Source organism: Prionailurus bengalensis, chromosome D2 (genome assembly GCF_016509475.1).
Source record: "Prionailurus bengalensis isolate Pbe53 chromosome D2, Fcat_Pben_1.1_paternal_pri, whole genome shotgun sequence".
Classification (NCBI taxonomy): domain Eukaryota; kingdom Metazoa; phylum Chordata; class Mammalia; order Carnivora; family Felidae; genus Prionailurus; species Prionailurus bengalensis.
The window spans coordinates 45,906,571-45,920,092 of record NC_057351.1 but is presented as its reverse complement, the minus strand read 5'-3'; the positions used below and the strand labels follow the sequence as shown (position 1 = coordinate 45,920,092).

The following is a 13,522-nucleotide window of genomic DNA, read 5'->3' as shown; positions in this document are numbered from 1 at the left end:
TCACATGTCGTGGGTTCAAGCCCCATGTCAGGCTCCACAATGACAGTGTACAGGCTATGTGGGATTTTCTCTTTCCCTCCCTCTGTCCTTCTCTCTCTCTCAAAAATAAATAAACTTAAAACAAAAACAAAAACAAAAACAAAAACACCTCCATTAGCCTGTGACTCTTCTGGCTTTAAAACAGTAGCTCTCAATTCAGGGCAATTTTGCCCTCAAGGGATATTTGGCCATGTCTAGAGACAGTTTTGGTTGTCGTAACTGGGAAGTACTGGTGGGATCTAGTGGGTCGAGGCCAGGAATGCTACTAAACATTCTACAAGGTGCAGGACAGCTCCTCAAATGAAAGAATTCTTCATCCAAAACATCAACAAGGTCCAGGTTGAGAAGGGCTGCCTTAAAATGACACTTGGGCTCCCCAATTTTTTACAGAGAGTAAGCTGAGAAGGCTGAACAGCCCCCAAGGAGAACAGATTTTTTTTTAAGTTTATTTATTTACTCTGAGAGAGAGAAAGAGACAGCATGCAGGGTGAGGGGGAGGGAGAGAATCCCAAGTAGGCTCTGTGCTGTTAGTGAGGAGCCCAATGTGGGGCTTGAAACCATGAATCTGAGATCATGACCTGAGCTGAAATCGAGAGTCAGATGCTCAACCAACAGGGCCACCCCGGTGCCTCCCAAACACATTTTCTAATAAACACTTCAGATATATTTAAAAGGATAGTGGAAAAGAAGGACTCTTCACATAGTAGAGCCAGGTACCACAGAGAACAGTGTACAGAGTGTTCCTTGTGGAACTAACCAAGGAATATTCCTCATCCCCAAGGGAAGTGACATTCACAATGCCTGCCCAACAGAATTCCAAATTAAAAATAATCAGTGTCTGAGTTTTTTAGTTTCCCCAATGGGATTGTTTACTATGGTTACCCTGGCCTGGTGTGACCATCATATCTAGGGGATGGGGGCAGGGGGAGTAAACAGGAGTGGTCAGATAATTTGATCATTTTAGCTTCTGGACTAAAAGGAACAATGTCTTGATCTGAAGTAGAGATTACCATGTATCACTTGGGAAATAAATGTCTTGATAGACTAGGACTCTGGGTTATCTCCCCTAAGCAAGGGGTGAGTGTACTATGTGTGGCATAAAGGGGGCAAAGAAGTGTTCGACAGCCTGAAGGGTAGTGTACGGCAGAAACTAATGCTCACCACCATTTCGAGCTCTGCCTCTCCACATTTCCCTGTCCCTCATAATTAAGCAGGTCCTTGTGACTAGTTCTGCCAATGGGCTCAGAACACAGGTGATGTGTGTCACTTCCAGGCCAAAGCTAGAAAAACCAGTACAACCACTTGGCTTTCTCTTCGCTGGACACAATGACTGGCAACTATGCAGATGGTGAAGCTTGGGTCTCTTGACTATGTGGAAGGAACCCCATTCCTCCCCCTGCCTTGTACTGAAGCCCTAAGAGATGAAAGTTCAGATTATTTTACCAAGCAAGTGATTTTAGATCAGGTTGGGGTGAAGGGTATTTAAAAATTTTTTTAATGGCTATTTATTTTTGAAAAAGAGAGCGAGCGAGACAGAGCGTGAGCAGGGGAGGGGCACACAGAGAGGGAGATACAGAATCTGAAACAGGCTTCAGGCTCCAGTTGTCAGCACAGAGCCTGACGCGAGGCTCAAATCTATGGACTCTGAGATCATGAACTGAGCTGAAGTCGGACACTCAACCGACTGAGCTACCCAGGCGCCCCAGGGTGAAGGGTATTTAAAATTAGTAGCAGAGCAGAGAGATGAGCATCAGTTGTGGCCTCAAGACCAGCTATAGGAGAGGGTGCTGTAGTTTATCCCATGAAACTTCTCATAACTTCCTCAAGGAACAGACATCAAATAAAATCCTGGAGGAAGAGTCTCCAGAACCTACTGTATGAAGGAAATGGGAAAAAGAGGCACCAGAGGTGTCCTACAGTGGGTCCTCTGGTGGCTGTTCTGATTCCTGATTCAGGACTGAGGCACTCATTCTTCTAGCTGCTGCCAGCGTTGGGTGCCGAGTTTGCAGCAACTCTCTCCAGGAACTGCCTTCAGCCACAGAGAGTCACTTTTCCAATTTCATGCGGCTCCCCAGAGCAAAAGTCCAGTTAAGTCAACAGCTGAGGCCTCTGGAGTGACTGCATCCAATTCAATTTCTCCCTCTGTCCAGTTTTACTTCCTTTACTCCCTCAAAGATGCTGATCCCTAGGGGAATCCCCAACGAACTTCTTACATGTGTTATTTGTCCTAGAGATTTGTTTCCCACATAACCTGACCTAAGATAAAGGCACAGACTTCTTCACAGTATGTCTCTTATTAGCTCAAACTTATTATGTAAATTTTCTACACTTGTACTTATTTTTACCACTTTATCTATCCACACTAAGGGAGTATGTTAAAATATCCCAACACTGGGGTGCTCGGGTGACTCAGTTCGGTGAAGTGTCCAACTTTGGCTCAGGTCATGATCTTGTAGTTTGTGGGTTCCAGCCCCGCGTCGGGGTCGGGGTCTGTGTCTGTGATAGCTCAGAGCCTGGAGCCTGCTTCAGATTCTGTGTCTCCCTCTCTCTCTGCCCCTCCCCTGCTCTCGCTCTCTTATTCTTTCTCTCAAAAATAAATAAACATTAAACAAAAAATTTTTAAGAAGTATCCCAATACCATTGTGTTTGCATAATTCTTCTATTTTCCACAGTTTAAACTCTGTGTATTGTAACTCCACTTCATGTATAAAGTTCTTGACAGTTACTAAATGAGTGAATTCCACCCTTTATCCTTACAAAGTCACTGAGAAATGCTTTCCCCCTGGCTCCACGATATTCAATTTACCTGACTAAATAGAGTTATCCTTGTTTTCATGTTTCATTTTCCCAGTACATCTTTGCCAATGCCTTTGCTTTTAGCCTTTGGAAGCTAGTTACAATTGTTTGCATTACAGAAACACACAGTTGTTGTTGGTAGTTTTGTGTGTCAAAACCTGAACTTTGTTCATTAAGGGGTTAATTCCCTTTATCCATTATGTTACCTATTGGTCTTCCGTAATTTAATGTTCCCTTTTTATGTTTCTTGCTATGTCTTTTGTTTCCTATCTTCTGTCATGTGGTCTGTGATTTCTGTTACCCCCATTAATCTGAAAATATTCTATTTGGGAGATTTTACTTCACTAAAATCAAATTCATTTCCATGGTGGCACATTACTATCCTGATCCACAGGGCAAAAGAAACAAGCAGAAACAAAACCCAGAAGTTGAACTCATTTGCCTCTCACAGAATAGGAATATGGGATGAGGAAGATAACACACCTTCCCATTGAAAGAGATATCTCCTATGTTGCTTAAAGATGGCATCAGACATAATATTATAGCAGTTGCATATGCAATATACAAAGCAATTCAGTCAGAACGATAATTAAGGATAAGCCTAAATATGTCACATACATAATGGTCTGAAAATAATCTGAGAACAAATCTGTTTTCATTTTGAGTTAGATTATTTGACACAAGGTAGCTCAGAGAAAAGACAGAATTCCAATGAATTAAATACTTTTCAAGAAATTTCTCTCAAATTAAATGCTATACTTTTCCAAGAATAAGCTAGAATTAAAACTAAAATACAAAAAACACACGTCCACACATTCATGTCAACATTGCTCACGATAACCAAAAAATGGCTAACAACCCAAATGTCCCTCAAGTGATGAATGGATAAACAAAATGTGGTATATATCCATAAAGTGAACTATTGTTTGGCAATAAAAGGAATAAGTACTGATACATAATACATAGAGGGATGAACCTTGAGAACATTACTCTAGGGAACAGAAGCCAGACACAGAAGATCATATTATATACAATTCCACTTGTAAGAGATGTCCAGAACAGGCATATATATGGAAACAGAAAGTAGGTTAGTAGTTGTGTGGGGCTGGGGGCAAAGGGAACAGGGAATAACAGAAATGGAAGGCTAACAGGTGCAGGATTTCTTTAAGTGGGGTGAAAATGTTCCAAAATTAGATTGTGGTGACGGTTGTGCAACCTTTGAGTATAGTAAATAATTATGATACACTTTATAAATTGTATGGTATGGGAATTACATGTCAATAAATCAGTTAAAAACAGATTACTAAAATATATAATATTTCTGAACATCTGAGAAACAACTCTGATGAATACTCAGTTTTATATCATTGGTAATGATAGCAGGATATTTATATACTGCCTCATTTCAAAGCAAAACTAAGCTTATTCTACTCCATATAAACCCGTGAAGTACAACGCCCCAAAATATGATTAAAGACAGTGATGTCAGCAAAAATGGAAGAGTAGACTGCTTCACAGAATTGCCAAAAAGCAGAGCAAAATGGATCAGAATACTTTTTCAGAAATCTGGAAAACAGTCAAATGTTCACAACAACCAAGTAAACATAGAACTGAGACAAAGGCAACTTAAAAAACTATAGGCAAGAGTGTGGTGTTTTTACTAGTCCTGTCCTACCCATCTTCTTGGCTGCCCCCATTCTCAGTGTGGGACTCTTGTCTTGGGCTAGACAGGGGGCATTTCTCAAAAACACTGCAAGACAATTGAATAACCTATTCTGCCTGTGACAAAACATTGAAGTTGAAGAAAACAAGATGTGGCATATATTCAAGAATACAACATACACATAATAGAAGTTTCAAATAAGAGGAAAAAGAAAAGGGGGTAGAAAAAAAACTGAAAAAAATGAGTGAAAACATCCAAATTTAATGAAAGTCATAAATCTACACATCCAAGCTGCTCAATAAACTCCAAGGATAAAAGCAAAGAGATCGTCACTGAGACATATTATAATCAAACCGTTGAAAGCCAAAGACAAAATGAGAATCTTACGAGTCAAGAGGGAAGCAACTTGTCACTTATAAGAGATCCTCAATGGTATTAACAACTGACTTCTCAAAAGCAATCACAGGTGCCAAAAGGCAGTGAAAAGACACATTTAAACTGCTAAAAGAAAAAAAAATCCAAACAAGAATTCTGTATCTAGCAAAACTGTCCTTCAAAAGTAAAGGAGAAACTTAAGACACTCTGAGATACAGCTATGGCAGTTTGTTGTTAGTTACACCTGCCCTATAAGAAATGCTAAAGGTAGTCTTTCAGGTAGAAATAAAAGGACACTAAATAGTAAACTGAAGCTGTAAGAAGAAATAAAGAATACTGGTAAAAGTCGTTACATAGGTAAATAACAAAGGTCAGTATTACTGTGTTTTGTGTTTCTAACTCCTATTCACCCCCACCCCACATATGATTTAAAAGGCAAATGCACTGAACAATAATAACATATCTATCTTATTGGGCACAGTGTATAAATATGTAATTTGTGACAACTACAACATAATGGGGGAAGAACAGACTGTATACAGGAGTAGGGTTTTTGTATGCTATTGTATGCTATTGAGGGTAAGGTGGTAATAATCTAAAATAGATTCTGTTATAAATTGAAGAGACTAAATTTGCAATCCCAATGGTAACCTTTAAGAAAATGACTGAAGATGACACAGAAAAGGAAATGAGTAAAGAATCAAATGGCACACTACTAAAAAAGCAATTAAACACAAAAAAAGCAGCAATGGAAGGATTGAGAAACAAAGAGATACGAAATAGAGAAAACAGCATGGTGGCAGAAGTGAATTCTTCCTTATCAATAATTGCATTGCATGTAGATAGATTAAACTCTCCAAGTAAAAACCAGAGAACAGCAGAAGGGATACAAGAAAATTGATCCTATTAAGAGACTCTAAAGGAGACTCACTTTAGATTCAAAGGCACAAAGTAGAAGAACGGAAAAAGATATTTCAAGCCAACAGAAACCAAAAGAGAGGTGGAATAGCTAACCTAGTATCAGACAAAATAGACTATTAGTCAAAACTGTTACAAGGTGGGGCGGGGGGCGGGGGTGCCTGGCTGGCTCAGTAGCAAAAGCATGCAACTCCTGATCTCAGAGTTGTGAGTTCAAGCCCCACGTTGGGTGGAGAGATTACTTAAATAAAAATAAAACTTAAAAACAAAAACTGTTACAAGGGGCAATGGAGGACAATAAATTTTAACAGAAACATCAATCCCTCAAGAAGAGGCAGCAATTATAAACAACAAAGCTCCAAAATATAGGCACAAATGGACATGATTGAAGGGAGAAACAGATAGTTATACAATAACAGTTGAAGATATCTATACCTACTTTCATTAATGTACAAACAACTATGCAGAAGATAAGGAAATAAAGAATGTGAACAACACTATAAACCCACTAGATGTAACAGACATATATGGGATACTCCCTCCAAAAACACTGCACATGCAACAATCTCCAGAACAGACTACATGTTAGGTGACAGAACAAGTCTCAATAAATTTTAAAAGACTGAAATCATACAGTGTATCTTCTCTGACCACCATGGAATGAAGCCAGAAATCAAGAAAAAGGAAAACTGGAAAATTCACAAATTTGTGGAAATTAAACAGCATACTCTCAAACAGCCAATGGGGCAAAGAACAACTCACAAGGGAAATTAGAAAATACTTAGAGATGAATGAAAATGAAAACACAACATATACAAATTTGGGGAATAAAGAAAAAGCAGAGCTCAGAGGGCAATTTCATAGCTGCTTGTTTAAGCTGCTGAGTCTGTGGTATTTTGTTATGGCAGCCCAAGCAGACTAATACAACCTAAGTAAATGGAAAGATACACATTCAGCATCCATGAACTGAAATACTAGGTATAGTTAAGATGGCAAAACTACTGAAGCAATCTACAGATTCAATGAATGAAATCCCTGTTTTTAAGTTTGTTTTTATTTATTTTGAGAGAGAGAGAGAGAGAGAGAGAGAGAGAGAGAGAGAGAGAGAATATGTGTGCATGCACACGAGCAAGCAGGGGAGGGCAGAGACAGAGAGGGAAGGAGAAAATTCCAAGGAGGCTCCCTGCTGTCAACAAAGAGCCCTATGTGGGGCTCAATCCCATGACCCTGGAGTCAAGGGCTGAGTCAAAATCAAGAGTTGGGAGCTTCACCAACTGAGCCACCCAGGTACCCCCAATGAATGAAATCTTTATTAAAACTGCAATGGCTTGGGGTGCCTGGGTGGCTCAGTTGGTTAAGCATCTGACTTCAGCTCATGAGTTTAAGCCCCTGCACTGTCAGTGCCAGGCCTGCCTGGGATTCTCTCTCTCCGCCCACCCCCATCTCAAAAATAAATAAATAAACCTAAAAAAATAAATAAATAAACTTCCAATGACTTTTCTGCAGAAATGGAAAAGCTGATAATTAAATTCAGATGGAATCACAAGGGGTCCTGAAGAGTCAAAACAATATTTAAAAGGACTCACACTTCCCCATTTCAAAACTTACTACAAAATTAGTTTTTTCTTTGGCTGATTGTGCTTTTGATACCCTCTATAAGAATTCACTGTCAAATAATTACCTTTATTTTTGCATTTTCTTCTAAGAATTTATAGTTTTAGCTCTTATGTTCAGGTTACTGACCCATTTTGAGTTAATTTTTGTGTATGATGTGAGAAAAGGTCCAAAGCCATTTTTTTGCTTGTGGAAATCCAGCTGTCCCATTTATTAGAGACTTATTGTTTCCCAACTGGCCTTTTGCACCCTTGTTGAAAATCAGTTGGCAGTAGATATGTGATTTTATTTCTGGACTCTTAGTCCTATTCCATTGGTCTAGGTTTCTGTCCTTACAGCAGTTCCACATAATTCAGATACTTGAATTTCATGAAAATTAAAAAACTTCTGTACATCAAAGGATATCAAGAAAGTGAAAATATATAATATGGGAGAAAATATTTACGAATCACATATATGATAAGGGTCTAGTATCTAGGATCCAGAATATATAAAGAACTTCTGTAACTCAACAATGAAAAGATAACCCCATCAAAATATGGGCAAAGGACTTGAACAGACATTTCTCCCATGAAGATATGCAAATGACCAGCAAGCTTATGAAAACATTCAACATCTTTAGTCATTAGGAAAAGGCAAATCACATGGAGATATCACTTTGTACTCACTAGGATGGTTGGAATAAAAGTCAATTAAGTACTGGCAAAGATTTGGACAAATCAGAATGTTCACTGCTAGGAACATTCACTACTAGGAATGTTGCTGCTAGGAATGTAAAATGGTATAGCCACTATTGAAAACAGTTTGGCAGTTCTTCTAAAAGTTAAAAAAACAATTACCATATGATCCAATCCTAGGAAGATACCCAAAATAATTGAAAACAGGAACTCAGACAAATACTTGTACATGAATGTTCATAGCAGCACTATCCACAAAAGCTAAAAGGTAAAAATAACCCAAATGTCTATTAATGGATGAATGGATAAATAAAATGTAGTAAATGCATACACTGCAATATTATTCAGTCATAAAAAGGAATGAACTATTGATACATGCCACAACATGAACGAGATTGACAACATTACACTAAGTTAAAGAAGACAAAGGTCACATATTATATGATTCCACTTAATATGAAATACCCAGAAGAGATAAATCCACAGAAAGCAGATTGGTATGAGGCCAGAGGCTGAGGGGTGGGAGGGAGAGACGGAGAGAGGATCTGACTGCTTTACGGGTATGAGGTTTTCTTTTGGGGCAATGAAAATATTTTGAAATATTACACTGGTGGTGGTTGCACAATGTTGTGAATGTACTAAATGTCAATGAATTGAACCCTTTAAAAGATGGTTAATTTTATGCTACATGAATTTCACCTCAATAATTAAAAAAAGAACATGATGATAATTTTTTCTACTAACCCGATGAATAATTCCAGCAGAGTGAAGGTGCTTGATTCCACACAGCATCTGATAGAGAAGGTAGGACATTCTTTCATGATCTAGTTCCATCTGAATCACTTGGCAAAGATTTGCATCCATGAGCTCCATGACTATGTAACTTCATGGGTGAGAAAAGATGACAGCTAAAGTGCACAGCAACAATCTAAGAATAATGTATGAATGTAAACTTTTAATTATCACACTTACACATCTTGAAATTCTTCTAGGGATTTCTGTGGTGTGAAAACATTCAAAAGGCCAATTATCTGTGGCAAAAGCAGAGACACAAAAAAATTAGATACCACTGCTGCTTAATAATACTTTCGTTTAGGAACTGCAAATACATGGGTTAAAAAAAAATCTACCAATGGTATAAGAATATTAAAATCTTATGTTCTAAGCCCAAGTAATCTCTTCTATTTTACCTAATACAACTTTATGGCCAGGGATTGGGGGTAGGGAGAAAACCAGACCACACAGGATCTTTAGGGGAGTGAAAAATACTCTGCATGATACTATAATGGTAGATATTATGCCATTACACATTAGTCCAAATCCACAGAATGTACAATACAAAAGACAACCCTAATGTAAACTATGGACTCTGTGTAATAAAGAAACATTACTGTAGGTTCACTGATTATAGTGAATGCACCAGTCTGGTGGGGGATATGAATAATGAGGGAGGCTATGCATGTGTGGGGGCAGAGAGTATATGGGAAATCTCTGTACCTTCCTCTCAATTTTGCCGTGAACCTAAAAATGCTCTTAAAATTGTACCAACACAAGAGCTCCACATATCCATTCCGTTTATGAATACTCAATTATCAAGGATGTATATTATACAATCATCTACATAATTTGTGAGCAAATTAAAAAAAATTTTTTTTAACATTTAGTCATTTTTGAAAGAGAGAGAGAAAGAGAGAGAGAGCATGAGTAAGGGAGGACCAGAGAGAGAGGGAGACACAGAATCTGAAGCAGGCTCTAGGTTGGTGGAGCAGCTGCTTTGAGCTGTCAGCACAAAGCCCCACGTGGGGCTCGAACTCAGGAACTGCGAGATCATGACCCGAGCCGAAGTCGGACCAACTGAACCACCCAGGTGCCCCAATTTGTGAGCAAATTTTAAATACCTTCCATCAGCTCTTATCTAACTCCCCCATCGCCCTCAGTTTTTCATAATACTGAACTTTCCCAGTTTTCTTCATTCCCAGTCCATTCTCTGGTTCATCCACAGACATGCCCTCTTTCCCACCATTCTGTCTTTAATCCTTTTCTCCATCTGCACCCTTTCCCTGGGGCAATATATGTCTTTTTCTCTAAACATCTCTATGTTGGACAGTTTCCAAATATACATTAAAAGGCCCTGCTTAATTTAGAAGTCTCAAATACACATTGCCATGTCACATGAAAGTCTCACAAAGAATACAAAATTGAATTCATTAGCATTCCTACCCAAACCCTTTACTTTTCCAGAGTGCCTTCTCTTTTACAAAGGCGGCTCAGAGTAATTTTTGACTCCGTTTTCAGTATTTGCACCATAATAAATGTTGAAAAGAATACTATTCCATTCCACTGTCAGTCTGAACTTCAATCTCTTCTTTCCAATTCCCTGCGCTACCACACAGGTAAAGGATTCTGACATCTCATCTAGACTGTTCATGCTGTAATTACTTCTAACATTAGGTTCCCTAACAATGGTTTTCTACAAATCCAGCTACCATTTTACTGCCTATCATATGGTGAAAGAAAGACCTGATCATATTACTCACCTCTTCAAAAACTTACTACCAGCAAAAAAATTTCCCAAACTCCCTTGCAGGAAGTATATTCAGAGACTTCCATGACAGAATATCAACCCACTTTGTCTCCTGCTAAGCCCTCTATTAAACTTGATACTTTAATATCAATTAGTTTAAACAATGATATATTTAAAAACTCTCAATGCCTTTAAAGATACTCTTCCCTGTACCTGTCATATTTACCTACTGAATTCTGTTCCTTTCAAAATTGATGTCTTTTGTAGAGTCTAACAACCTCTATCTAGTCCTTGGTGGGTTGCTGAATATTCTCTTTACCTTGTTCCCACAATGTCTTATGTGTTAATATGGCATTTAACACACTGTAGTATAGACTCATTTTCATGACAGCCTCATCCCAATCACACCAGGATCCTTGTTGGAAAGAATTATTCCCTCTTACAGCCCTAGCACAGGGAGATAACTGACACACATTTTTAAAATGTTTATTGACAAATACACTTAGGAATGGGAATATTTTTCTAGACAAACTACATGAGGGAGGAATTTATGTCATTCATCTAAGTACGAAGCTTTGCTTATAAGAGGCATTCAAATATTTGTTCAGGGAATAAATTCAGAAACACAATTTTCAGATCAGAAAAGGTCTAACAAATCTGTTCAAGATAGGGAAAGTGATAATAAGAATGCATCTAGCTGCTCTAAATGAATGAATTCCTGGCTCCTAATTAGATGAACTGCACATCTACAGACTTGTAGAAATAGTAAAACTGTTCTTATCTGAGAAATCCTATAGTACAAGAGAAGTGTTAAAGATGAAAAGCATATAAAAACAAGAGATCAGTAGTTGCTTAGAGCTAAGGTGGATGGGAGATAGGAACGTGACAGCTACACAATACGGAGATTCTTTCTGAGGTGATGAAAACGTTCTAGAACTGCCTGTAGTCATATACATCAGTGAATACACTAATAACCAATTACACACATTAAATGAACTGTACAGCATGTGAATTGTATCTCAATAAAGGTGCTATAAAAGATTAAGGCAGACAGTGGCCCTTTTTTTTCCTTCAAAAAAGAACAGAAGGGAAATTAAATCAATCATAGACTGGACAGCAAACAAAAGTCAAGTGCTGATTAAGTGGGTGATACAGAAGTATGTGAAAGAAGTAACACTTACTAGGAGCAGGTAAAAATTCCCCAAGAAACTGTACTTTCTTCTCTGAATAAAACAACGACAACAAAGAACAGCAGCAGGTCAGAAATGTGACCCAGTACCTATACGGAGATTTCAAAAACGCATTTTGAAAATGTCTCCAATCATAATACCCATGTGAATGAGATGAAGAATTCAGGAGAGATGGATAATTTTTTAGTTACACACACAATTTCTGCTATATAAACAAAGGTCACTAATGAAGTAATGCAGCTATTATGAAGGCATCCTGAGCAAAACTGATAAGTGAAGCCAGCAAGTGAAAAGTCAGAACAAAGGAAAAAGCAACCCCCAACAGTCTGGGAACAGAAACCAGATTTCATGTGAAATTCTAGGGAGAAACAGAAAGTACTATATACTTAATCTCCAAAAGCAAAAAGTAAAAAGAAAGTGAACAATGGGGGGGGGGGGGGGGGGGCGGGACCTGGCTGGCTCTTGCAACTCTTGATTTCAAGGTTTTAATAAGTTCAAGTGCCATGTTGGGTACAGACAGTACTTAAAATTAAAATCTTTATAAAGAAAAAAAGAAAGTGAAAGGTGGGAAAGATGTGACCTATTAGCAGGCTTGTGACAAAGAATAACCTGCTAAGACAATGTGAACCAAACGGTGACCTGACTTCCAAACAGGATTACAATGTCCACGGTTAAGTAGGAGACAACAAGCCTCAGTTCCTCTTGAAGGATTCGATCAGACATGAAGTACTGTGTGCTAGGTGACACACCAGTGTGTTCAGAGATAAGTGACCAAGTGGACATACAAAAGCATCTATGGAGGGGTGCCTGGGTGGCGCAGGCGGTTAAGCGTCCGACTTCAGCCAGGTCACGATCTCGCGGTCCGTGAGTTCGAGCCCCGTGTCAGGCTCTGGGCTGATGGCTCGGAGCCTGGAGCCTGTTTCCGATTCTGTGTCTCCCTCTCTCTCTGCCCCTCCCCCGTTCATGCTCTGTCTCTCTCTGTCCCAAAAATAAATAAACGTTGAAAAAAAAAAAATTAAAAGCATCTATGGAAATAGTAACAAATGCACAATGATATGAATGCACTTAGTACCACTGAACTGTATGTTTAAAACGGTTAAGATAGTTTTATACTATGTGTATTTTACCACAAAAAAAGGAGGGTGGGAAAAAACATGTTTAGACCAATGAAGAGATTAATCTGTGTAGAGCATGAAACTGCTGAAAAGGCAAGACATCACAAAAACATCCATCCATCAGGAATGTAAAAATTCCATCATTCCTGGTTTCCCTATACATAGTGACCCTTGAACAACATGGGTTCAAACTAGGAGGGTTCACTTACACATGGATTTTTTTCAATACAGTACAGTACTGCGTAAAAATTTTCCTTATGATTTTCATAACATTTCTTTTCTAGCTTACTTTAAGAATACAATACATGTAGGAGTGGCTGGGGGGCTCAGTCAGTTGATTGTCCGCCTCTTGGTTTCAGCTCAGGTCATGATCTCGTGGTTCACGAGTTTAAGCCCTGCATCAGGTTCCACACTAACAGTGCAGAGCCTGCTTGGGATTTTCTCTCTCTCTCCTCTCTCTCTCGCCCTGTGCCCCTCCCCAACTCGTGCTCTCTCTCAAAATTAAAAAAATAAAGGAATACAATACATGCGATGCACAAAATATGTGTTAATCGACTATTTATATTATTGGTAAGGTTTCCAGTCAATAGTAGGCTATTAGCAGTTAAGTT

The 13,522-nt window shown here is 38.6% G+C and overlaps 1 protein-coding gene across 8 annotated transcripts in view; it reads right to left on the bottom strand.

Annotated features, from left to right (window-relative positions):
- Nucleotides 1–13,522, bottom strand: part of MAPK8 (mitogen-activated protein kinase 8) — a 100,070-nt gene that overhangs the window by 22,203 nt on the left and 64,345 nt on the right. For all 8 annotated transcript variants that reach the window (XM_043596818.1, XM_043596823.1, XM_043596820.1 and 5 more), the window contains 2 exons: nucleotides 9,055–9,113; nucleotides 8,827–8,965 (listed from right to left, as the gene is read on the bottom strand). In XM_043596818.1, the coding sequence (XP_043452753.1) occupies nucleotides 8,827–8,965; nucleotides 9,055–9,113 (198 nt within the window). The remainder of the gene's footprint in view (nucleotides 1–8,826; nucleotides 8,966–9,054; nucleotides 9,114–13,522) is intronic.